Source organism: Phaethon aethereus (genome assembly GCF_964289735.1).
Source record: "Phaethon aethereus genome assembly, chromosome: 2".
NCBI lineage: Eukaryota > Metazoa > Chordata > Aves > Phaethontiformes > Phaethontidae > Phaethon > Phaethon aethereus.
Genome location: NC_138582.1, coordinates 23,315,875 through 23,343,603, shown reverse-complemented (window position 1 = coordinate 23,343,603; position 27,729 = coordinate 23,315,875). Strand labels below are relative to the sequence as shown.

The window sequence follows — 27,729 nt, the reverse complement described above, 5'->3', positions numbered from 1 at the left end:
TCCCAGAGTCGCGCGAGAACAGCTCGCCGGCCGCATCCGGTCACGTGTGCCTTTCGCCAGGGTGCGTTTCCCGGCGGCGGCTGCGTGCGTGTGCGAGGGCAGCGAGGATGCGGGTCAAGGTGCTGAGCCGCAACCCCGACGACTACGTCCGCGAGACCAAGCTGGACCTGCAGCGCGGTGAGCGGGGCGCCCCGAGCGGCGGGCTGGGCGGGGAGGGTCGAGGGCCTTCCCTCCCGCTGCCGCCTTCTGGCGGCCGTCGGCCCTGCCGCGCTGCTGAGCTGCCCTCCCCGGGAGAGCGTATCAGTCGGCTGCGGTATTCTCTCCCTCCTGCCGCCGGGTTCGGCCGAGGAGGCGGTAAGGGCCGCTCTGCGCATGCGCCCGCCCCTCGCGCGGCTGGGCCGTGACCTGCCGTGAAGCGGCGGGGGCGTCTTCCCCGCAGGGTTCTGCCCCGAGCAGCCCGGGGGCAGCCCCCCGGGTGTCCGCCCCAGGCGGCGGCGTGCGGTAGCTGTCCGCGGAGAAGAACGGCTGCTGCCCTGCTACCGGACCTGGCAGGAGCCGGCGTCTGGATTTTGGGGGTGCCAGCGCCGTCTGGGAACGCCGTTGGAGGCGGAGTGGGGAGCTGGGGGGGTTTGCCACCGTTCATTTCAGTCACGCCGAGATTGCGCTGAGTATTATCTGGGTTACTTTTAGTCACCTTTTGCACTCGCTAGTGTTTCTTTCCTAGTACAACTCATCCCACTTCTTGCATGTTCCTTATTAAAATGGGCAAAAATCGTGTAGCTTTTACACATTGTTTTTAGATGCAGCTGTAGACAAGAATATGACTCTCCATGCTCTGTTTAGAGAATCACAGAATTGTTTGGGTTGGAAGGGACCTTTAAAGCTCATCTAGTCCTCTCCCCCTGCAATGAGCAGGGACATCTTCAACTCGAGCAGGTTACTCAGAGCCCCGTCCAACCTGACCTGAAATGTTTCCAGGGATGGGGCATCTACCACCTCTCTGGGCAACCAGTGCCAGGGTTTCACCACCCTCATGGTGAAAAACTTCTTTCTTCTATCTAGTCTAAATCTACCCTCTTTTAGTTTAAAACCATAACCCCATGTCCTATGGCTACAGGCCTTGCTAAAAAGTCTGTCCTCATCTTTCTTATAAGCCTCCTTTAAGTACTGAAAGGTTGCAGTAAGGTCTTCCCAGAGCCTTCTCTTCTGCTCTGCTCATTCTCTGGAAAACTGATCTTACAGTCGTGCAATTTCACCTCTGTAACATGATAGAAATGAGGTTTAGTTTTTACCTAGTGTCAGAAATTAAGTTTGTAAAATGTCCACCCTTTGTCGGAAAGAGCAGGAATAAAACTCTGGGTGTCTTAGATGCACTAAATCAAACAATTTTGAGCAGCACAGTACACCTATAGTATTTTAAATTGCATATACTTCATTATTTGATTGAATTGGAAGTAGGTGGCTATGTTGTGTGAAGTAGCACTGTAACTAGCATTCTTTAGGTGTTTAATTGTGGTAACATAACATGGAAAAACGTTATTGAAGTTACTCACTGGGACAGTGGCTGAATACATCTTAATTTTCTAAGTGTGATTTATGTATAAACTGTTAAATCAAATTCTCTGTCATTACAGAGTGAGACCCAACTCTGTTTCATCAGTGACTTTAGAGGGTGATATGCATCGAATAGTCTTTGAAAACCAGCAGACTGACCTAGTTATCAATTCTTAATGAGTGATCTGGTGTCAGTTGCTCTACTGACTTTTCAACCTTTTTGCATGAAAACAATGAATGAGACAAAACACAGCAGCACAGGGTCCATATCCACTGTCTTTCTCAATTTATTGTAAGATATTGTTGTGGTTTAACCCCAGCCAGCAACTCAGCACCACACAGCCACTCACTCACCCCCCCATGGTGGGATGGGAGAGAGAATTGGAAGCATAAAAGGGAGAAAACTCATGGGCTGAGGTAAAGACAGTTTAATAGGGAAAGCAAAAGCCGCACACGCAAGCAAAGCAAAACACGTAATTCATTCAGCACTTCCCAGCCATCTCCAGGAAAGCAGGGCTTCATCACAGGTAACGGTTGCTTGGGAAGACAGATGCCATAACTCCAAACATGTGTGCCCCCTTCCTTCTGCCCCCAGCTTTATATCCTGAGCATGATGTCATATGGGAGGGAATATCCCTTTGGCCAGCCTGGATCAGCTGTCCTGGCTGTGTCCCCTCCCAGGTTCCTGTGCACCCCCAACCTGCTTGCTGGTGGGGTGGTGTGAGAAGCAGAAAAGACCTTGACTTTCTGTAAGCACTGCTCAGCATCTGTATTATCCACACTGTCTCCTGGAGAAATCCAAAACACAGCCCCATACTAGCTACTGTGAATAAAATTAACTCTCCCAGCCACAACCAGCACAGGTATATCTATGCAGGTGGATGCAGAGGGACCCTTGCTTGAAGCTTGAGCATTCCTGTTGGGAAATCAGATCATGCTACTGGAGGACCAAGCTAATGAAACTGATGAGTCTTGTTTCAGAGTCAGGGATGGCTTGCAGCTGTCTAAACATGAAGTGAGCTAGGTTGCCTCTCTGTGCATGTCTGTGTAACCATGTCCTTTCTGTCTTTGTTAGAGTTTAGTGGTAGGAGGTTGGGGTTGTGGGGTTTGGGGTGGTTTTGTTGGTTTTTTTTGTTTTTTTTTTTTCTTTGTTGTGGTTTGGGTTGTTTTTTTAAATAATGGTGGGAAGATGTCTGCAACTTCCTGTTTGTTGTGTACATTCATATCTGCATTGGTTGAGCAGTACACCCTTGAAAAGGGCATAAAATAATTTCAGAGTTATTTCAGACTCTATTAACTTTGAGCTTGTTAAGTGAGCATACTAATGATCCCATGGATCAATTTCAAAACAGTAGGAACAACAAAAATCTTGGCATTACCGAAAATTCTCCCATGGCAGGAAAATGAAAGAGAAAGCTGCTGAATTCAGCTTAGCTTGAACATGAGTCTCTAATGTCTGTGTTACTCTTATTGCAGTTCCAAGAAACTATGACCCTGCATTGCATCCATTTGAGGTTCCACGAGAGTACACAAGAGCTCTGAATGCAACAAAGCTAGAACGCGTGTTTGCAAAACCCTTTCTTAGCTCACTTGATGGCCACAGAGATGGAGTTAATTGCATGGCCAAACATCCAAAGAGTTTGTCTACAGTGCTGTCTGGAGCTTGTGATGGAGAGGTAAGCTGCAGTTACAAACCACAACAAAGAAGGTACCTTTCTTCCTTCTTTTCTTTTTCTTCCTCTCTTGTGTTGGTTTTTGTTTGGTTTGGTTTTAAATGTGCCTTGCTTACTTTTCTTTTGTGTCTTTGTTCAGCATGATACCCTATCTTCTCTCAGAAGGGTAGGCAGTGTTTCTCAAACTGCAGGTTGTAACCTCCCAGCACACAAAGAGTTTCAAAAATCTTAAGGCAGCAGCTTTCAACTGTGAGCAGAGTGTGTGATATTCAGTGCCTCAGGATGGAGCAGTGAATATTAATATTTACAGTCCAGACTGATTGCTGTTTGATGCCTGTGTGAACCTCCTCCTCCCCTTGAAGAAATTGAAGTGCTGCAGATTAAAATTACATGAAGTCAGATGAGCTAGGGGGAATGGGCACACAACCAAAAACTTTGTGTAATAATAATTTAGCATATTGCCTAAAAAATACTAACTCTGTATTTGTTTCATTATTTTACATAAATATTGCAAATAGCAAGCAAGGGCACTTTAATTAGAGTCAGCTGCTCAAAAAAAATTGCCTGTCTTTTCTGCCTTCTGTCCTCTCTCACCCTTACATTTTTCATTTGTATATTTTAAAGGTGTCTCCTGGGTAGCTGGTTGCTTTCTGCTTTTTATAGAAGGTGTATATGTCATGCAGTAATGTAAGGGAGATGAACCTTTTCGGAGAGGAGGGGAGTAAGTTTATATGAAACATTGGCCAGATTTCTTATCCACTGATAGAGTGAGTAAAGTACTGGATACTATAAATACATTCAAATATAAAAACTGGTCTCCATTTCCTTGTTTTTTAAGTGGGCCCAATTTTAAATGGGCTTTGAAACAAAAACCTCTGTGAGAGGTAGAAGTCTATATAAAATGTAGGACAGCAGCTGGACTGAAAACATTCAGTTGGTTCCAGAGGCTATTTCCTTGTGCTTTTCTCTTTAGAGGGGTATTTTTTTCTAAAATTATCACTGCTGCTGTCTTTTAGCAAGAATTATAGTTCAAAAATAGGGGAAAGCAAAAATATGGTAAGTATACAGCCTGGGTGGGGGGAAGGGGTAAGAAGGAAAGAGCTGCACTTTTAAAATGTTTTTTCAAGAAGGGAATAATTAAGTAGTTTTAACATTATAAAACCTGGCTGGTGTTCAAGCCAGCTATGCCATTTTGTTACAATATCTGTTGAATTATGAACTGCATTTGTGGGCTGTCGAAAACATAAACAACAACAGAATACTTTTCTGTTTTTAACAGGTTAAAATCTGGAACTTGACCAAACGACAATGTATTCGCACTATACAAGCCCATGAAGGCTTTGTTCGAGGCATGTGTGCTCGCTTCTGTGGTACATCGTTCTTTACTGTAAGTATAATGTGTCTTCTTAGTGCAACGTAGCAGTACAGAGTGCCTGTTCACCATCTGTTTTCCAGTGAGCAACTTACTCTCTGCCATACAATATTTGAATATCGTATGAACACATTTATTAAACTTGTCAGTGAACCTGACAGTTCTATTTCTGATGAAATTTTTTTGATGCTGTGATACAGATGTTATTCAAGACTATGGAAGGGATAAAACCCAATAAATTGCTAACAGATGGTTAGGTAATTAAAACTTGAGTAAATTAGTTTTCATTAAAGTAGTAGATAGATGATGATCATTGAAAAACATACAAACGCTTTAAAAGTATCCATTTGCATATCCTGTGATTAAAGGTAAGCTGATTAAGTCAACATCATTCCATGTTAATTAAACTTTATTAACTTACATCAACCACAACTGATTCAGTTGCCTGTAAACCACCTGGAAATAGTATGTCTTCTTGTTTGCATTAAAACAATTCTAAGATGATAAAATAAAAAGAATTGGTTTTGAAGAGCAGTGTGTCCTGAGGTTTTGCTTCTTTTGAGCTCAACATGGAAGAGCTATTTTCACTACTATATATTTATCTTTTCTGAAGTACAAATCAGGTTATGAGGTTAGTAGTAAGGATATAGGGGAAGTCATAGCAAAAAATTGTGTAGAGAGCGCACTTTACTTCTGTGTATGCCATGGATCATTCTCTTTTTGAAAGGCTGCCTGTATGTAATTGCAAAGCACATCTAGTAAAATAAACAGAATATATTTATGTAAAACTGTACATGCTTTCTCCAATATTTCCAGGTTGGTGATGACAAAACTGTGAAGCAGTGGAAAATGGAGAGCCCGGAAAATGGAGAAGAAGAACCTATTCATACAATTCTTGGAAAGGTAGTAATCTAAGTTTTCATTTTCCCACATCTCTTCTTTTGGATTAAGTTTGAACAAATTCTTATCTAGCTCTTGGAGGAGAGAGAAACGGTGTGATATCACCTGTTATCAGAATGAGTTGTAAGGTGATGGCATCAAATTTGATAATGGCACTTTTAAAGTATCTTCAAGTTTTTATTATACTTATTTAACATGTAACCAGAAAGAAATATCTCAAATACCATCAGAGACTGCTTAGATCTGTCCCTTTCTTGTGAACTGATCAGACCTTTCTGTAGTCTCTTTTCTTTTCAATTGTGTGTTGTCAGTGCTTAGTCTGCATTAAATAACTTTCTTTTCATGCCAATACCTCACAGACATTAAATACAAAATTTTGACTTTAAGTCTTTCTTTTTGACAAAAGCAGACTAAAAATACGTACTTCAGCATTTTCAATTTAATAGTTTGAAACTCTTTAATTATTGTAATGTCTATGGAATCTGTTCAGGTCCCCACTGAAAATTTGTAGTTGTACCCTTAAAACTTCCGTTCCTTTGAAGTCAGCCAGGACTTTGTAAATGGGCTTCTAATGTTGGCTCCATTGTAAATTAACAAGAAATGTGAGTACACAGAAAGCTAGTCTACTGTGTAAGGGTACATCTGACAAGACAGTTTCTGGTAGCAGTGGTGATTTGGTTTTCAGTAATGTAAATGAATAAAAATATGGCAGACTCAATATGTGATGATTTGTTGATCTTTTTGATAACACAACATACTTGCATATTTATGTATACAGTTGGTTTTGTAAATTTGTTATTTGTGTGGGTTTTTTTTTTCTTTTAAAGACAGTGTATACAGGAATTGATCACCACTGGAAGGAAGCTGTTTTTGCCACCTGTGGCCATCAAGTGGACATTTGGGATGAGCAAAGGACAAGTCCCATGTGTTCTCTGACATGGGGTTTTGATAGCATAAGCAGTGTAAAATTTAACCCCGTTGAGGTAATGTTTCTCTTATGTATCGGAAATAAAGTTTTTTCTTGATTGGTATAAGATCTAAACTCTTATTAACACCATCTTTAACAGCTTTTTCCAAATTTGGATTTTGATATGTGTTTTAACATAGGAGTTGTGTACGTATATTTTTATGGCTATATTGCTTTGGAATGTAGTACCATATATTTTCATCTTTTAATCTTTTGTCTCTGTTAGTGGCAGGGAGGAGAAAGAAAAGTAGGGTGGTCTCCGTTCTGCCCACAGCAATACATATCCTGTACCTCAATCATATAATGTAGTGGCTATGTGGCTGTGGAGCTCTCATCTGTTCCAGTACTCCCGTGACCAAGACTTTTCCCCCTTTCCATGGCAAAACAATTGCATTTGATCGTCTACTATATACCTCTCGGGTGGGCTGTGTTCGTAGATGAAGTGTTTATGAGGAATTGCTTGTTACTTGTGAAGTAGAGAAGACTCTGTGGATTCTGAATCTTAGTGGGGAAAGCTATTTAAAATGTTTGTGCTGAATAACTAATTGCACAGAAGGAACGATGAATGCATTTCCTTGATTGAAAAAGGTACTATTTGACTACCAGTTTTGTGAAATAGCTTAGGTATCTAATGTAAACTGCTGACTGTTTCACCATACTCGTTTTGGTTTTTTTAGACATACCTTTTGGGAAGCTGTGCTTCTGACAGAAATATTGTGCTGTATGACATGAGAAAATCAACTCCATTAAAAAAGGTAATCTTTTTTTTTTTTTAACAGAAGCTTATGGCACTAATAATCATACTGATTAAGTAAATAGTCTGTTGATGATGGTAGAGAAAGGGAAGCTCTGAACTCTGAGTTCACTGACTTCTCATTGTCTCTAATTTTGAGTCTTTTAACTAAGTTTGAATTACTGTTGGGATTTAAACCATGCAGAGTTAGAAGAGCCCTTTTCTGCATTCAAATGGACTGTCATGCTCACTCTGTTGTAATTCTTGCTAAAGTGCCTGACCTGACAGCAATTTCACAATAAGAAATTTATGTTCCTATATTGCATTCGCTCTGTGTATGTGTGATTTTTTTTTTTTTAATTGTTTGTTTGTTTTTTCCTCCTTGCCAGAAGGAAACAAGGTAACTTCTAAGGCATTTCCTTTCCACCACTGGAGAGCCTTGCTCTGCATTTTAAAAGGTGTTTTTCTTTTGCGTGGAGATAAACCCTCCTCTACGCACCTAGTATATGCATTCAGAAATCCTTTGCAGTGGAATCAAAATTGTATTTATATGTGGAATTTACCAATGACATAGAGCTTCTTACTTATCTTTAAGAGAATGTATGTATTTAAAACAAGAAGCATGTAATTCATACATGCATACTAACCTCGATCAAGGTCAGTAGTTCTGAGTCCCAGGACTATCTTAACAGTTTTCTTCGTGAAATACAATATTCTGGCTTGTGAATATACACTCAGTATCCTTCTGAGATATTATGTACTGTCTGCAATGACAGTGGTCTGATACACACTGGAACGGTACTTAACTTAGTTACAAAATAGGAATGTTGTTGGCATAACAGTATTTCTTTCTCTCCCTGTGCCCCAACAATTTTTAATGAAGTTTCACTTGGGCCACTGAGACAGAGATTCTAAAAATTGTCAGCAATGCCAGCTGGAGACCTGAATGTCAAAATGAACACAGACAGTGCTGTAGGTCTGTAGTTACAAGTTAAAAGGATGTAGTTGGAGCCTTTGTGAGTTAGGTTTGAGTCTAACAGAATTTTACATATGTATATATGCTAAATATATAAAAGTATGCATACATGTGCATATGTACACATGTGTGCACATATATATATGTGTGTATCTCATGTAGAAAGCAGCATGCTTAGGTGCATATCCTGCTATAGGAGTAAAATGCTGATGAATACTTCTGTGCATCTGTGGATACAGTAGCTTCTGGGTTTCTTGCTGGGATAGGAATGATTCTCCTGTGAGAGGCAGGTTGAATGTCCGTTTCTGCATCAAGAGCTAAGAGCTCTGTAACTCCCAAGAGAAGAATGCTGCTTATTAGAGGTACCATACCTATGTATGGGCATTGACTTCTAGCACTGCTGTGTTCCTGGTGTTTGATCAGCAAAGCAGCTTACACACTGCTCTGCCTTTGCAACTCAGTGGGAGTCCTTTCCTTAATGGAAACAGGAGTACAACTTTCTGCATCGTGAAGCAGTAGTTCTCTTGCCCATTTGTCCTGTCTGTGAGTTTTGAAGTCTTAAGTTTCAAAGAGGGACAGATAAGATGGTGAGATGCTGCAGAAGTGCAAAATAAGGACTAGCCTAGAAAAGCTGGGAAAAGATGAAGGGAAGCACTCCTGTTGAATGACAAGAGGAACATTCTTAGCTGTTCACCTCAACCAAATACCTTGTAGATAGTAAAGGAGGACAGATTAATTATTTGGGCGATCCGGTTTTGTGTTCAAGTAATCTCAAAATCTCCAGGCTGATGCTCTTTGTAAGCAAGTGCTCACAGTAAAAATAAATAAACAAAGATAGCCAGGTTCACAAATTTGACTCGTCTTAATAAGGATTTTTTTCTTATGAAATGACTAAGTCTATGTACAGTTGATTAAAAAATAGTGTCAGAATATGGCTCTGCTGCAGGTTTAGATAGTTCTGAAATGCCATTGTTAATGTATTTACGGCAACCTAAATCACTTCCAGCGCAGGTTGCCTTGCATAGTTGTTACTGAATATAATGCTAGAACTGTGCAGACAATCCTTTTCTTAGGCATTATTTTAATTCAAATGCCACTGCTGAAATAAACTGAACACTTGTAAGTTTGGGTGAAAAAATAATGAAGCAATATGCGGAGCATGGACTTTGACCAAACCTGTCCCCTTTTGAAAAAGAGCTGGATTTTTCAGCAATATTAGAGTTACTTTGTGGCATGATTTAAAATATTTATTACACATATAATCATAGAACAGTTTGGGTTGGAAGGGACCTTTAAAGGTCATCTAGTCCAGCCCCCCTGCAGTGAGCAGGGGCATCTCCAACAACACCAGGTTGCTCAGAGCCCCATCCAACCTGTCCTGGAATGTTTCCAGGGATGGGGCATCTACCACCTCTCTGGGCAATCTGTGCCAGTATACTCATTTGACGGTGGCTGAAAAACTTCGACAGGGAAGAGTAAAGAACCCTCCTTGATTATTAGCTTTCCAGATATGTGCAGGGTTTATAATTAGAAGGACAGTACTGAAATCTGAACAAAGTCTCCTTGTCACATTACGGTAAACATAGGACCTTTCAGTGGCCTATCCTCTCAGTAAAGTCACTTTTTGAAGTAGAGATCACTTTAGACATCTGATGATTACATTCGGTTCTGGATGCATGCAATTTCTGAAAATGAGCAGTATTTTGCAGCATAGACTTCATATTGAACAGTATAATGTCACCTAGGAAATGAGGACTTAGGGAGAATGAGAATCATGAGAATATGGACACACTCATAAAATTACAATCCTTTTTTTTGGGGTGGTGGTTCAGTAGAAGTTGTCACTATTAACTTGCTTTGAGATTGTGTTCATTATTTTAGAAGTTATAATTGTACAACTACATTTTGTTATACGTATGTAAATTTATAAAGTTTTATATAGTAAGCTGAGAACAAAACCGAGTTTGGAGTACCTTAGCATTAAACACACAAATTTCAGGACTTTCAAGTAGGATTATGGCTGACCTGGAGCATTGTGGAAAATCCTGTTTAGAATTGTTCAACTTGTTAATAAGTTGCTCCGTAATTATACAACTACTTTGCGTCAGGCATACTGTATGGGATTAATTTTTAAATAGAATAGTTGAAAACTCCTCCAAGACTCAGCAGAAGCCAAAGCTGTTGTGTCGTATGGGTGTCAGATAACCTCCTCCCTGCCTCCCCTTCTCCCACAGGGGCCCAGCTGTTTATGCCACAACTATCCCCCAAGGTGGGGGCATCTGACATGCAGCTTCTTAATACCTCTTGGCTACTCCTAGCAAAGTGGAAGGATCTTAATTAGACTGTCATCAGCTGCCTTCCTCCCACTTCAAGGCAAACTGGCCTCTTTGTAGCCATCTGCTTACTAGCAGGGAGCAAAGCTTATGAATGTGTAGCAAATGATTCACTGCTAGTACAGTGACAGTGGCGAGTAGATTACAACACAGTAACTTCTACACACATTGCTTGGCACTTCAACAAGAAATGGCAACTGTCCTGGAGAATTCATGAGCTGCAATTTCAGAGGTAAAATGATGTAGGGATAGTAATAACTGGGAGAACATCAAAATGTTACAATCGCTTTGCACGTGCTGGTTCACAGCGTCAGTTAATGACAATATCCCTTGAAATAACCATTTATATAGGCGTGTTTATGGATTACTTAACTAAAGGTTCCTGTAAATATGATGGAGAAGTGAAATTTTTCAGAAGTTCTGGGTGTACGTGTTGACTGCTATCATGTTTACATGGTTTACATGTTAAATGACCACTTAGAAGAATTTGCTTCTAAGATGATTTAGAGAAGAAAATTTAATTGCAGCATCGCACAAGGCAGTGAGCATATGATGGGGGACAGGAAGTTCTCGAGTTCCAATTCTAACATTGCTAAGGCAACATTCTGTCATGTCACTATTCCTCTGCCATAACTCTGTATCTAGAAAGTGCTTGTCTCCAGTGCTACAGGAAGTTTTGAACTAGAGGGAGTATTTTACTGCCTATAACAAGGTAGCAATGTATAAATGTCTTCCAGGTTATCTTGAACATGAGGACAAATACACTGTGTTGGAACCCCATGGAAGCTTTTGTTTTTACTGCAGCAAATGAAGATTACAAGTAAGTGTCACCTTGCTTTTTGATAATCCTGATCATGTTATGTTTTTAATCTGTATCTTGGTGATTTACCATCATGCTAAAATAAATATTTTAAAAACTCCTTAAGCTCTAAAATTCAATCACTTAAGTAATAACCTAGAGAATTATAGGCTCACTGATTTTTTTTAAAAAAATGAATTGATAGTAGACTGCCTCTTTCTCTGTATTTCAGTACCTGAGGGCGGAAAGCAGTGTAACTTAGAAAAAATGTAGCTGAAGCAATGCCAGTGTAACTTGCAACGGGACCTGGAAAATAAGAACTGTTGGTCCAGTCTGAGGCAATATAAGTGTTTATTTTTATGCCAGCTCTTGTGAAGCTTGATATATTGTACTGATCAGTTGTTTTGATGGGAACATTTCTTTAAAAAAAAAAAAGAAATCTCTTGTGAAACAGTTCCAGGGACTGCAATACTTATCCTTTCAATGTCTCAGAGCAGTTTTTTAACCTTTGAACAATACTATTTATGTGAATAGCTAATCTGATATTGAAAAAGATGTCTCTTCAAAACTAGGCTGCTGCAAAATGTGCTCCATATCCTTTTTGTCCAGGAAGTCAGTGATCTAACAATAGATCACCGTTTTCTTATAGAACAGAGGAATTTTATCACTTATCTCAAGGCTGTTTTTCCAAGGAAATGGAATCTAGCCCAGACCTTGAAAGTGGGTGTTGTGTTTAATGTACTGCTTTTCACCTATTTTGGTTATGGTATGGTAAGGCTACCAGGCTACCTAATCTATTTGTTTATGCATTTGTAAGTTTGTTGGGTTTGTTTTGTTTTGTTGTTTTTTTAATTCCCTTGCTAAACTAAAAATGGTAGCTGTTACTGCCAAGGGCAACTGTCCTCTTGCAAACTAAAGCAGTTAGTATAAGTGCAATGGCAAGTGCATAGATCAACAACGCGCATATGCAAGTGTTAGCTGATTATATGGATTAGTGGTTTTGAATATAATGCTAGCATAGTTTTTCTTGGGGAATTTGGAAGGAAAAAGCAATATTTGCCAGTAAACTATTGAATAAGAGACATTGAATTAATTCCAGTTATGCATTAATTTGCAGCAAGGAGAGTGAGAAACCTGCTAAATTACAATTTTTTAATATAGTAGTGCAGGTTTCATTAAATGCACCTTTGTGTATTGGTACCAGGCAAATTAATGATCTACTCTGTTATTATGCCTTGCTGTGCATCCATGGGCTTGTTGATTCAAAGGGAGTACCGGTAGACCTCACCTGAGCTTTCAAGTCCTTAAGACCAAACCAGCTGTGGTCCACCAGCTGTGTGTTCATTTTTAATGTAATGCTTTTCTACAGATAGTGTGCTCTGCTGGACTAGTATCTCCATGTATTGAAGGACCAAGCATTCCTTGGATTCCTACATTATCTGGTCTAAAGACAATTAGGCAGTAGGAAAGAGTGCCAACCAAATGGGAACTTCACAGTAGACTCTCAATTACTAGGAGTTCGCAATATGGGGATATCTAGAAACCTTGATAGGCTTGCTGTAATGATTCAGAGATGCTTGTCCAAGTTCAGGTTATGTACTTATATCTGAAGATGGAGTAGAGGAGGACAGTGTGGGGGCTGGAGAAATGCATTTGGTCAGTGACTCCATGAATAGAGAATGAAGGGAATAGCGGAGGCTATCTGTTCTTAGACAGTAAGCAAGAAACTTAGGTCTGGTCCAATAACTAAAGCCTCAAGCCCTAAACGATGCATCATTCTTTCTTTTCACATGTTACGAGCAGTTCTAAAGAGTCCCTTCTGCATTATGGATGTATCCTTAAATGAGGTTTAAAAGTAACTGTTCAGCAGAAATGCACCATTTACTTAGGAGTTAAGATATTAAGTTGTTGGTGTGTTTATTTTAAAGCTTATATACTTTTGATATGCGCTTTCTTGAATCACCTGTGATGGTGCATATGGATCACGTGTCTGCTGTTCTTGATGTGGATTATTCACCCACTGGGAAAGAATTTGTCTCTGCCAGCTTTGATAAGTCTGTCCGCATTTTTCCTGTAGACAAAGGTCACAGCAGGTGAGTGATTTTACACCTTTCTTGCTATCATTCATTCCAGTGACCTCCCTCCCTAGTCCTCAAAATTCTTAATTCATTCATTAACATCTTCACTGGGGCATTGACTTCCTGTGAATATTGAAATCTTACTCTGTATAACCTGAGATTGACAGGTCATGTAGTTGACAGATAATTCTGGAGATCTTAGAGTAGAACTTCTACTTGATGAATAGCAGTACTTATGCAGTTTTAGATAAAAATTACAGTGGATTATTGTTCTTGCTTGTATTCATTTGTATTTTACCAAGATGAATCCCATCTTATTTCCCTCTGTACGTATCTTTCGTGTTTTTAGGTCACTTTGTACTGTATCTGTCACCACTTTTTTTGTGGTGTTTGCAGTGTCTTAGAACACTGTGGCATTTGGTTTTCTATGACTGTCTTCATCCTGTTATGGATGATTGCTAAAGACGTTACATGAAAAGCATTGTTGTATGGATCAGTTTGGGACACTTTTGGGATCTGTTTCAGTATGCTTATTATGTTTTGTTCATATTTTGTTAACAAGGTTTTGATTCATCTGACAATGCTTTGAATACACCTCACTTTGAATTAGTTTTTCATGTAAGATTTCATAAGGCAATGTATTAAATATTTTCCTGAATCTCAGATTGGATCTACTGTGTTTCTATTATTATTTATTTTTCAGTTTGATGAAAATTGAAGCAAGTTATCAGATCTGTCTGGTATCATTTGTTCTTTATAAACCTACATTATTCTCTGTTGTCAGTCCGTCCTCCTTTTTCTTTGTTCTTAACTTTGTTTTACTTCTAGTTGCCTTCCTCTCTCCAGCCTTGGCCACCAAAGAAGTTGCTGCTAGGTGAAGTTCTAGGTGGTTTGGGGGGTGGAAATGTTGAAATATTGATTGGGGGAGGAGTATATTTTTATTATTGATTGATGCGATCATGTAACTGTTTGTATGCTCGTGTACTGCATTAAAGATTGAGAAGGGGCTGTTTACATTTTTCTTTATAACTAATCTACAGGTAGTTTTCATTTTCCTCCTGACTTGCAATAATGTTTTAAATGTAATTAGGTATTGCAGTTCCTTTGTGGGTTTGTTTGTTTTGGTTTTTTTTTAATTCTTGTATTATTAAACAATACAGTTAGCAGCTTCTGTGTTCTATAGATTTTCCTTTCTGTGGAATAGTAATGTTCAAAAAAGTGGTGATATGCAGAGTTAAAGCCCCCAGAATCATAGAATCATTTAGGTTGGAAAAGACCTTTAAGATCATAAAGTCCAACCATTAACCTAACACTGCCAAGTCGACCACTGAACCACGTCCTTAAGTGCCGTATCTACACATCTTTTAAATACCTCCAGAAATGGTGACTCAACCACTTCCCTGGGCAGCCTGTTCCAATGCTTGACAACCCTGTGAAAATAGGTGAAATTTTTCCTAATATCCAATCTAAGCCTCCCTCAGCACAACTTGAGGATGTTTCCTCTCATCCTAAAAAGAGAGGAAATTCTACTTGGGAGAAGAGATTGACACCCACCTCGCTTCAGCCTCCTTTCAGGTAGTTGTAAAGCGCGATAAGGTCTCCCCTCAGCCTCCTTTTCTCCAGAATGAACAACCCCAGTTCCCTCAGCTGCTCCTCGTGAGACTTGTGCTCTAGACCCTTCACCAGTTTCGTTGCCCTTCTTTGGACACGCTCAAGCACCTCAGTGTCCTTCTTGTAGTGAGGGGCCCAGAACTGAACACAGGATTCAAGGTGTGGCCTCACCAGTGCTGAGTACAGGGGCACAATCACTTCCCTGGCCACACTCTGATACAGGCCAGGATGCTGTTGGCCATCTTGGCCACCTGGGCACACTGCCAGCTCATATTCAGCCGGCTGTTGACCAACACCCCCAGGTCCTTTTCCGCCGGGCAGCTCTGCAGCCACTCCTCCCCAAGCCTGTAGCATTGCATGGGGTTGTTGCGACCCAAGTGTAGGACCTGTCACTCAGCCTTGTTGCACCTCATACAACTGGCCTCAGCCCATCGATCCAGCCTGTCCATATCCCCTTATAGGGCGTTCCTTCCCTCAAGTGGATGAACACTCCTTCCCAACTTGGTGTCATCTGCAAGCTTAGGAGGATGCACTCAATCCCCTCATCCAGATCATTGATAAAGATACACCACTAAAGTTTGCACACCCAGTAATGCAGCAGTAAAAGGCTTTATTCCACGTTATAGCAGATCATTGCTAAGACCTGTGGAAGGAATTTTCCTCTTTGTCCCTCCTTTTTTCTCCTTCTGTGTGGTGGGTATAAATCTAGTGAGGAAGAGCCTTACAAATGAAGAATTTAGCCTCATATAACCTGACTAGGGCATTCTGTGACACTTAAAATTCTTCAGAGGTTGGGCTTTTTCAGAATTGCACAGTTTAAATTAACCCTGTGGAATGAAGGGAAGTATCCAAATGGAAGATCTGATTCCACTTGGAAGACTGAGAATGCAGTCAAGAGTATCTGTAAACAAGCATCCTGATAATACTCCATTTTGACTTTTGATCTCCCGCCAGTCTGAAAAACTCCTATGTTCCATTGCTTTCTATTTTATTTTAAAATGAAAATTTAAATTAGGAAATTGATTAGCCATAAGAAGTAAGTTTTATTATGAAATTGATTAGATTTAGTAAATTCTTGGTAAACAGAACCGAATGTCTGTGTGAATTTTTTAAATGACAGATCTAGGTTATTTGGCCATGTTTTGTGTCTTTCCTTTCCCCGAGAATGGTGTTTAATAAATTGTGATGGTAGCAACAGGAGAGGCAAAGGCTGAAAATTCCAGGTAAAGAAAGGAAAAGTACTTAGTTTCCCAGGAGTGGGTGAAGAAAAGCTTTGTTATTGAGCCAAATAGTAAAATGAAAGTAAACATAGAAATGCTTATGAAAATGAGTGCACACACTCTATTAAACTTCAGCATCTGTAAAAAGCTGATGTGAGTATTAATGTTTTCTGAAGGTACTTGTGCTCAGTCTTCCACATGGTTGTTCTAGTAGAGCACCACTTGAGTGAGCATTTCAAGAGGTGATTAAGCTTATTAAAGCTTGAAGGTGGTATATTGATTACTTTTGTTTTTCTCACAACCCTTCCAGCTCAACCCAAGTCTAGTTTTTCCACAGCTCTTGAATAGGTGTTGTTTTCGTATTCCCTTTCCATTACTACTTGTATTTTACTTGTAAAAATAATTAAGTAGAAGAAAAAGAATGGTTTATAAGCTGCAGTGCATGACTGGTATAATAAAGGGGTGGGTATTAGTGGACAGTAAGTAGGCCTTACTTATTCTTCACCTTTAGAATGCTAATAAATAATGAAAATTACCAGAAAAGTGTACTCAGTCTATATTTTTACAGCAGAAAGAAAAGAATAACTTCATGAATATTGTTCTGCTTGTTTGGTGCATGCTTAATGAAAATTAGATAAGAGTTTCATTTAAATCCTGGTTTAAATGTAACATGTAGAAACGTTTTTTCAACAGGTACCAGCACTGTTGAGCAGAAGTCTGATTGGCAAAAATTAAATGTAGTTTATGCTTTAATAGTCACGCAGCTGTTCTGAATCCTTTTTACTAATTGATATTTCTTGTTAAGTTCTTGTTTGCAGGACTGAAGAGTTTTCTCCAAGTTTTTAGGGTTTTAAAATTTTTCTTAGGAGTTCTTTAGACAATGACAAGGAAGTAAATTTTGGGGGAAGGAAGGGAAATCACAATGGCCAATCCATTGCCATGTCATAAATGGACAGCTGGGGGTGTTTATTTAGTGTTCTTTTTTCCTGTTCATAATGGTGGTGTCAGATTCTTTGGCATGCAGTCCCATTCTGTAATGCTTGATCAGTATGATAGCATATCAAGGAAAATTATTTCGGGAATAGTATGCGTATCATGTTGTATACCTGTGGCATGTTTTGCAAAAAGAGTTACTCTCTATCTATTTACTCTAATCTCTATGAAAACACTTATTTAAAACATGTATTATCCTAGGTGGTTCTTTTTCAGTCTAACGATCATACCTTACTGGAATCTCTCTCTATATAGATTTAAGATCAACACAGTGTTTAAAAAAAGTCAGATTTTTATAAAAACAACCACAACAAAAAGTCAAAAAAAATTTATTTTGTCTTGAACAGATTGCTTTCTGCTATTGGAAGGGTAACATTGGTGGGAAAAGTGATGATAGATCATTTAAAAATGTTTCTCTTTGCTTTAGGGAGGTATATCATACAAAGCGAATGCAGCACGTCATCACTGTAAAATGGACTTCAGATAACAAGTACATTCTGTGTGGCTCAGATGAGATGAATATTCGTCTGTGGAAAGCTAATGCTTCTGAAAAACTGGGAGTGGTAAGAGTTGCATTTTGCTTTTTGTTATCAAAAGACAAGATGTTTGGGGTTTTATTATTATTACAACTGGTTAGCCTATTCAACTTCTAAAAACTAGTTTCTAAAGGGACAATGTACAATTTTAGTTTGACACTTGTATTTAATTTGAAAACTGACATATGCAGTATAAGTTCATTGCATTTACTACATCTTACAATGATAATAAAATTACATGCCTCGTTATTGCTACGCAAGGCGACTTTTTTGGGGGGGGTTCTTGTTTAATGTTAACAATAATCATCAGTTCTAACTAAACCAGATTAGAGTTTTTGCGTGGGTGCTAAGGTGAGAATTCATCCCTTTGCACTAGGGAAGCAGCAATAAATTCTGGTTTGCCATACCTAAGTCATTCTACTGAAGCTTAGGGTTACTATTTTAAAAATTTTGACTGGCATGCGACTGGTTCATGTGCAGTTCATACTGTGATAAACACATGCATTGTAAAATAGACCATTTGCACCGGTGTATAACTGAGATTGTCATTAACCTATTTAACTCTCAGATACCAAGTAGGCAAACTAGTGTGGTGTCTGGAGTCCATTTAATTCAATGTAAGTCAGTTTCGTTAAAGTGTTCCTAGTAGGAGAGACATCAGTCTAATAAGATAAATGTCTTTTTGGTTACAGTTGTTCAAATGTTTATGTACAGACAAAGCCAAAATGTTCATTTACAGTTACCACTTGCATATATTCATCTGCACAGTTCTATTAAAGTATTGAACGACTTTGGAGAAAGAATTTGACACTTTGTCCACTGGGAGTAATCCCTTCACGTAGCTTTATGTTGTTATGGTATTTTGGAGGTGTTTACATTGCTTTTTCTGAGCCCATCAGCATAGCTGTCAAATAATGCGTGGGGGAATTTCTGCTTGATCTTGTGAAAGATTGAGGTGGGAGGAAAGGAAAGTTGTAATTCAGGGAACAATATTGTACAGTTAAGGGGATGGTCTATGGCATAAGATATGTCTAGGGCTGCTTGTGGTTACCTGAAGCTCCATCAGGTGAATAGTATCTGCATAGGAGGGAAGCAGAGTGGAGCTGTGAGAGGTGGCAGGTGAATGGGAGTGGTAGGAGTATGTAAGGCTACAGTGCAGCATGGGATGATTTATGGACTGTTGTGCACTGTGAAGCACTGGATATGGAGTAACACAGCTAAAAGAACGTGTAACTTTAGCCATGGCCCACCATAAGTATTTGAAAGTCTTTAACTTCCATCTTTGCTATAGATAAAAAAACTCAACTTTGTGGCCTATGCAGTATTTGTGGTTACAAACTATTATTTAAGTTTAATTTATTTAATGGAATAACTCTTATTTTTTGTTGAGGATGCTATTTTTTTTTTCTGTTCTGAACTGATTCTTGGGATTTTCCCATGTAGTGCTTCAGTCAAACATAAAACATTTATATATCCGTCCCATACTTGCTAATTCTAGGGACTGCATGGAGCTCTTTATAGGCTTTACTTTTTGATTTAACTGCTATGTTGAATTTGCTTAGACAGTGCACTATTTATTGGGCAGAAATATTACCTGCTTTCCTGCTGTCGTATCCATGTGGTCATGGCAACACCCTTTTCGCCTGGTTTTACAGTATTAGCTGAAACTTTCTTTATTCACTATATTCATACTTCATATAGAATATCTTAGAGAAAGACAGCATGCTCCTTCTATAACAGAATTGTGTGGTATTTTTGACATGCATCTTTACTTCAGCTGTCAGCTCCAAGAGAATTAAGTTAATAGCTATCTCTAACACACAGGTCAAGTGGCATGTGGTTTTTTGTTTGATTTTGTTTGTTGGTTTTGGTTGGTTGTTGTTTCCATATTTTTACTATCAGAAATGAAAGTCATCCCACCATTTAGAATACAAAACTTGTCATCCTATTTAAAAAAAAAAACCACCTTGCAACATCAAAAGATATCTTAGGAAAGCAAAAGTATTTAGAAATACAGGAAGGAGTTACAAGGGACATAGTGAATTATGCAGAAAAACTGCTGTCATGTCACATGGATGACACTAATGAACTTGTAAAGAATTATGTTGTAATAAGAAGAGATGTTTCACATCCCCATATCTTGGGTGGAAATGTGTTCAAGCATGATGCTGTTGAAGCCTTGAATTTAGCAAGACACAGAACTTGGATATTAAGTTAGTAGCTGTCTAAAGCTGCTATAGTTGTTAAAAAATTTTATAAGCACTGTGAAATTTTATTTTTCAGATGTTCAGAGAGTAACTGTTGCTAATAGAACTTAAGAGTGGAATCTTTATGGCTTATATGTTTTTGGATATACCTTGGAAATGTTACTTGGATTCAGGCAGCTCTGCCAATCCTTGTTTGATCCAACCTGCTAGTTCCTGTGATTCTTAACATTGCAACTGCTAACGGCTATTTATCAAGTTCCACTGTTTTTCTTTAGTACCTGCTACTTCTTTTTTAGAGGATTGGTGTTCTTATCTTTATAGGCTTATGCTTGCTTATCTTATAAATGTCCAATTCTTCCATAGTCTGTGGCTATTTTTTGAATATTTTGAATATTCAAAGCTGAACATTCAGTAATTCTGTTGGAAGTGTCAGATGTCTTAAATGCTTAGTTGCTTGGTCGGCTGTTTTTCTTTGCTGAGAAGATTTGATTGAATGACTCATCCAAAGGTCACTGTATTTCTGATATAATGCTAACATCTTGTAATACATTGTATTTTAAGATGGTTATTTTTGGGGTGGGGGTGGATAGAAACCAGCATCCTGAAAGAGAAAGAAAGATGGTAATCAAACTTTTGTTTTTTCCTTTGGTGAGTCTTACTTAGTCTTACTTGTTTTTAGCATTGCTGGGTTCCAGGGAAGTTGTAGTGAATATATAGTACTTATGTTGTGACTGATGAACATTTATCCAGTTGGAAGGTTGTACTCTCTGAACTGTGGCTACCCTAGCAGTCATCAGTTCTGACATGCATGTTTCTTTTGGTTTTTAATGTATTTGGCATTGCACTCATTACTTTGAGTGAAACAAAGTGAAATATTAAAGTAAGAATAAAAGTCTCTGGAGGAGCCAGAGGCATGCTGTGTCTCCACTCCAGTGACAGTCAAGTCTGCCTGGGTTTTACATAGGGGTAACAAACCCCAAATCTCTCTGTTGGAGCTACTGCAGGAGCTGCTTTAAAATAACTTGCAGTATTTAGGTTTTTTTATCAAAAGTTCATTAAATAACAAATAAACATTATTAAATGGGGCTTAACAGGTTTTGTGTTTAAAGCAGTAAACATCTAGTTTTGCACGTCTAGAAGCAAAAGAGCCAATTAAATAAGAATTTTGAGATACTCCAGACTGTTCCAATACTGTACATAAAATATGACATGTAAAGATGTTTGAGGCTTTTGTACCTGTGCAAGGTTTGGGATTTCTGAAAAGGTGAATGATTTTGGCTTTTGAGGAAAAGAGGAAAATAGAGCCTCATCTGTGTGAAAAAGATAGAAAAGCAGCAGTAATAGAGTAGGTTTCAGTTAATAAAATAGAATTAATCTTATTAATACAAAGAAGGGAATAGATTGGGTTTTTGAATTGTAGTCAAGCAATGTACCATCAACTTCAAAAAGCTGTATTGTTCATCAGTCTATTGACACATTAGAAAAAATCTACACCTGGAGTTGTTAGAGTCTAAATGCTGAGTAACATTACTTCTGTAAGAGCTGCAAAAGTTGGCGCTGTTACATTTCAAAGTAGTTAAGAATTGGAACAGAGCACTGGACAATTGAAGAAAACTTTCTGCTTGGGAATGATTTATATTTCAATACGTATAAAACTAGTGTGAGGAGTGTAACTGTGGTGGAGCATAGGTTTGCTGCTTTCTTACGAGATGCAGAAGTAACAGCTTTTGAGTAAGGACTGAAAAAGATGGGAGAAAGGGCAGTTACAGGTCTTGGTTTTGATCTAGAAAAGTGCATTAGCAGGACCACACGCATCAAAACTGTCTGAGTAATTGTGTATTCTTTCAGTTTGCTTCTAGTATACAGTTCCATTTTGTGAGATAAGGCTGATAACAAGCAGTACCAGATATTGTGTGACATGGCATTTGTTTTGTAGTGATTTTTTCTTTTTTTTGTGATTCAGTGCACATGTAGCTTCATCCCTTTAGCTACCATTTTGTGCTCTTAACATCTACATTACCTTTCTTTTGTCATCCATTTAGATGTAAAGAAGCCATAGGTTTTTGATCCAAGGAAACAATGAGTAATAAACTTTATGGCAATAAATTTAGAAAGGGGTTTTCAGCAGGGCAATGGAAAAAAAATTAAATAAAAACAAGCTACGGTGTAGAAAATTGCTGGGATACGTTTATATTCTAAAAATATGTTGCATCTGTGCTCTGTCTGCCCTAATGTAGAAGGACAACCTGGACAGGATAGATAACCAGTATTCTCATGCTGAATTACAGGAATCTGATAGTGTGGAGTTTTAAATACTGCACAGTACAAATACAGCCTCCTCTAAAAGGCGATTTTTTTGTTAAAGGTGGTTTTAGCTCTTCAGTCAGGGCTCTGGAAAAAATGCTTACCCTCCTCCTGCTTAGATGGGAAAAATAACCAGCCTCTATCATCTGGAGGGAGGAAAGAGGCATAGGCAGTTTGAGGACACATTTCCCTATTTCTGACAACTTGGTTGCATTTTAGAATTCTTTTTCCCTCTTTTTCACTCTAGATATTTTTTGTGAAATGCTGCTGCAGTAGTGGCATGAATCAGCTGTCTTTCTACCACATAATTTCTATTTCCTTCATACAGGAAGTTGCACATAGACTTTTGGAACGTATGAAAAAAAGGGTCATACATCATCTTTCAGCATGTGTTCCACTCATGATGTCATGCAAATCCTAATTTATTACATTGTGGAGTGTTCCAGTCCCTATAAACAAAATACCTAGTCCTGCTAAATTGTGCTGCATTTACAGCATCTTCTCCAGCTCAAAGCAGAATGGAAAGTAATGCTGTTCTCTTCAGCTGTTTACTTTGACCTTTTTAAAATGACTTGCAAGAGAGAGATTGGAATTCAGTGCATTATTGCAGTCTGTTTTCTTAGCTATCTGCTGTCTGTCATAAATAGACGGAAACTTGTCATTACTGCAAAATTTTCTTTTACCATCATGTAGATGAGGGCGCATTTAGCACAGCCTGGTGTATGGGGCGTTGGCATTCAGTAGTTGGATGGAAAGTCACCAGCTATGTGCCTTTCTACATACCACACTACACATAAAAATGAAATCAGACTCAAATATAACCACTGCTTAATCTATATTAATTTTTTAAATAAGATATCCTGGATGTATCTTTAATTTACCAAGATTCACCTCTTGTCTGTAGAATCATCAAGGTTATCGGCAGCAATTTGCTTTTCTTAAATTAAAGGGAAATCATTGCATTTAATTAAAATAAAAGCTCTTTAATTTGGATTATATTGGCAGTTTTCTGCAGAGTGGGAACACCTGGGATTTCTTGAGGGTGAACCAGCTTATCCAGCCTGGCTCACTAGAAAGAATTTCAGTAAAGGGGGGTGGTGGTGGGATGTTAGTTTTAGTGGGTTAAGATTGTAAAATTTACTCAATTGCAATTTGAGACGTCATGATAAATGTAAGTAAAGCAGAAGGATTTTTTTTTTTTTTAATGAATAAGAGGGTGTGGAGAAACAGAGGTTAAGAGTATTATGTGTCTCTGATGCCTGAATAAGAATTTTCTGAGTGATGAGCAACTCTGCATCTGGTACCTGGTTTCTTTATTGTCCCAAAGGAGAAACTCCTTTGCCATATGTTTTATTGTTTTTAGTTGCTTTTCAGACCATAAATGGTATTTTTGGGCCAAAATTACCTGAGTATGATATTTATTTTTTCAGAATTTATGAAATGTTTTAACAGAAGTCACTTCTAAAAGTGACCTCTGGAGTAGAGAAGAAATAGCCAATTGCTGATTTCAAAGGGGAACAAAGCAAGTTTCATAATAATGTAGGTGAATTTCCAAATTTTTGTGTGTGTAATAAAGTTGTTGGTTTGGGGTTTTTTTTATTAGTGTCTGAAAGTCAGGTTCCGTTTTTTTCTTGAGGAAGTAAGAAATTAGTGAAACCGAGTCAGTTGCAAAGCTGAATAAATAGAATTTGTCTGAACTACTGTTTTGCTTTTAATACTTTAGGTGCTGGTAGCAGTGGATGAAGTAAATGTGGGAGGGTGAAAGACTTGTGCCACTGCTTGTTTGAGAATATGAAAGGTTTTTAGATGTCTGAAATACTGGAGTTATAGAGTGTATTTTGGCAGGGAGGGTAGGAAGATGAGGGTAGGATTATCCTTTGTTAATGTTAGAAGATTTTATGTTAAAAAACACTAAGTGGCTTGGGAGTTATGGACTCTTTACCTCTAAAGATTCACTTGCTGCTTTGGTCAAATGAAAGCTCACTAGACAAAAATGCATCTGAAATTCCCGGAGACCCAAGCAAATCCAAAACCCTTAGAAACCCATATCCCTCGTGAAGCAGTGCATGCTTTAAACAAAAACATGGCGCGCACAGGTTTTTTCCCTTTTGATAAATAAGCACTAGGACCAAAGGAAACATGCCTGGTTGGGGGGAAAAAAAAAAAATCCTCTGCAGGTTAGCTGTCAGGAGAAGGTGTTTCTCACTTTCAGTTTTGTTAATGGTGGCTCAGACATAATTTTAAACATGGATACAGTTAAAGTCTTTTGTGGTAATACTAGCTCACCTGTATCTCATGTGTTTGTGATACTAAGACATTTTTAGTTGCGTAATGAAAAGTTGGAACTCCCTGTGTGCCATATTGCCGAGCTAATACTTGAAATCTGATATATACACTGTGCTTCCTAATGGATCAAGGAGCTGGGTAAGATTTAGGCCACCTAAAGAACTGTCTGTAGAGCTGTTCATGAAGACAGTTCATTTACAGCATTTGTACTTACACTGGCTAGGGATTAAAATGCCTGCAAATCTTTGTTTCACAGCGAAAGTTGATCATCATCAGAGGTTAGGAAAGCAGGCAGACTGATCAAAGAGATTTTACTGTCAGCTATTTCTATTCTCTCTTCTTTCTCTACAGCACATTAAAAACTGATTTTCAGGGCATAAATTCAGTTACTTTGCTGAACTTTGAAACCTGTAATAATGTTTTGTGTTTGAACATTGGGGTATTGTTGAAATTATAGTTTTTTAATACTTACCTATCCTAATGCTTAAGTTCCTATGGTTACAGGCATTTGCTATAAGGAAACAGTTTGAACAGTTAAAATTTTGTTTCGTAGAGAAAATTGTGACACTTAAATCCTTGTTCTTTTATAACATGTTGGTGTGTGTTGTTTTCCCCGTAGCTTGCACCACGAGAGAAGGCAGCTATGAATTACAATCAGAAGCTGAAGGAGAAGTTCCAGTTTCACCCACAGATCAGACGCATAGCTCAACACCGTCACTTGCCTAAAAGTATATATTGCCAAATCAAGGAGCAACGTATCATGAGAGAAGCTCGTCGGCGAAAGTATGTCTTCCTCTCCTGGCTTTGGTTTCTCTTGATCTTAATGAAATGATCACTGCAGTGCTGTAGCAGCAATGTATGGGAATGTTAGAGCTGTGTGCGAAGAACAAGTATGAGCTACTTTTAACAACTGAAGAAGTGATCATGAACGACTGGATTGATTAACCTTTGGTTATAAGGAAAATGCAGACGAGTGCCAGGATCAATGGCTGCTTCCCAAAACTTCACTGAAAAAAGGGGAGCAAATACCATGTTGGAAGGAGCCACAATGCTCTGTTAAGCATGACATGAGGCAACATTGCAGTGGAAACAGAATGGGCTGTTTTGGGTGTGTGGAGGTTTTGTTTTGGTTTTTAGCGGTTGGTTTTGGTTTTGTTTTTTTAATGCCAGACTCCAGGATGAGTGTTTTCCATCACCTGGATCACTGCCATATTGGAATTGGGAGCAGAAGGTGGCATACTCTGCTGTAGCCGTTAAATTAATGGTAAAACCAAAAAGTAGTTGGTAGATTTTAGTTCTACCTGATCAGCAAATCCTGTTGACATGAAACCCATGTAAGCTGAGCTCCCAGGAAAAGGCTTCATTTGAAACTTCTCTAAATTAGCAAATTTTAAAGTTATTTTCAAAAGCACAATCCTTCTTCTCAACGGAGGAGGTACGTGGCTTTTGATTAATAAAAGCAAAGCAATTCTTAATTTATTTAATTATTTTTTTACTTGTAGGTTATCTCCATCAGTAGCTTAAGGAGGAAGCTGGTATTTTTTAAATCTTTGTGCTGACTACTGAACTTCATTTTTCTGTTTTTTTGTTTCTAGGGAACTGAATCGTCGTAAGCACAGCAAACCAGGATCTATGCCATTTGTGTCAGAGAGGAAGAAACATATTGTGGCAGTAGTGAAATAATTGTTTTCACGCATACAAAATGTCACAATGAAAGAAAATGTCATTATTGAATGAATCCACTGTACAAAATTTGATGGGCGTTGGTAAGACAACATGTGGCCTCAGAAATGTGGCTTTTCTTCCAAGTATGCACATGCTTTGATTTCTCAAGTTATCGTCTGCTGTGGGTAGTCGTAATAATTGGCCCTGTAATCTTTTATTGCCATTTGCTTGTCTGATGTCACTGGCCCAATGCTGTGTATTGCAGTGGAGTTTGACCCTTTTGATATAAGCAGATAAGTTGGCAGTTGGTGGAGAGTATCTATAGTTCCAATCCTATTCCTCAGTACTGTTATGACAAAAGAAGGATGAAATCAATTCAGATTCGTCAGAGGCAAAAAAAACTTTGTTCCATATAGAGTTATAAAATCAGTTGTCCTTATGCTGTTTTTGTCCTTTTTTGTTGTTTTGTTTTGTTTGTTTTTAAACAGATGTAATAAAGTATGCAAGTGACCTTAAGGCAATGGACTAGATCTTGATTATTCCAGCTGAGAAATATACTGCATTATACTTACTAGTGTGATATACTATTTTTCTTTTATGCAAAAGGAGTTCAACAGGGATGTCAGACATCTGTAAGCTTATTTATAGTTTTGTTTTGTCTTCATAACTATTGTATAATGACTTGACAAAACTTCAGACAATTGAAGTTGCTAATATTAATAATGACATAGTTGAATAAATACCTTCTCTCTTTAGCTTATTTAAAACTTCTAAAACAGGGATGAAAGATGACACAAATTATATAAACCCCAGAAACTTTTTAGGTGAGATTAATTATAAGCCTTCTATTTTAAGTTTGTATAAAAAAAAAAAAAACCTTCACATTTCACAAGGTACCTGCAGCCCAAAGTTCTTTTACTGTTTGTCAGGGAAATGCTCTGCTTCTCTTCCAGTGGGATAGACTTAGCGTTTTACTGAAGATACTAAGGTGATCAAAAAACTGTGCTGGAACTCATCTAGGCCTTCTAGGCTGAGGCTTCTCTTGAAGAAATACGAGATATTTAATAAGTGTTGCTTAACATCTTCCGTACTAGAGGGTTTTTTTAAGCCTTTGCGCTACTATGCAGTCTGTAGCTACGCTCCTGCATCTCCCCGAGTTTATGCACAAAAAATTTATGAACTCAATTAGAGTAAACCTTATTGTTTAACTTTTTTATTATTATTATTATTTTAATCCCAAAATTGAGCACTTAGACAGGATGCTATATGAAGGTGAGTGCTCAAATATGACTGACCCTAGCATCCATATGCATTTCTCGTTCTTACTCTTTCCCTTGTCTGTTCCAGCACTGGTTGGGCAAGATTCCTGGATCATCATTGCAAAATGATGGCTGTTCGGTGATAAGAGGCCATGATATATCTTTTACTTTCTCGATCACTTACCCGATGGAGTGGTGCAGGAAGAGAAGCAGATCTGAAGAGCTAGAAGTAGGATGATGAGAAGCAGTGGAACAGATCAGGG

General features: G+C 38.5%; 1 protein-coding gene across 1 annotated transcript; it reads left to right on the top strand.

The window, feature by feature from the left end:
- Nucleotides 1-37: 37 nt before the first annotated feature.
- DCAF13 (DDB1 and CUL4 associated factor 13) lies at nt 38-26,225 on the top strand (the record flags this gene model as incomplete). The annotated part of the gene is made up of 11 exons (XM_082015254.1): nt 38-177; nt 3,031-3,230; nt 4,507-4,614; nt 5,416-5,502; nt 6,327-6,482; nt 7,144-7,221; nt 11,246-11,328; nt 13,236-13,400; nt 17,637-17,772; nt 25,162-25,325; nt 26,138-26,225. The coding sequence occupies exons 1-11, from the start codon at nt 108-110 to the stop codon at nt 26,223-26,225; spliced, it is 1,335 nt and encodes a 444-aa protein (XP_081871380.1). The 5' UTR covers nt 38-107.
- Between the last annotated feature and the right edge of the window lie 1,504 nt (nt 26,226-27,729).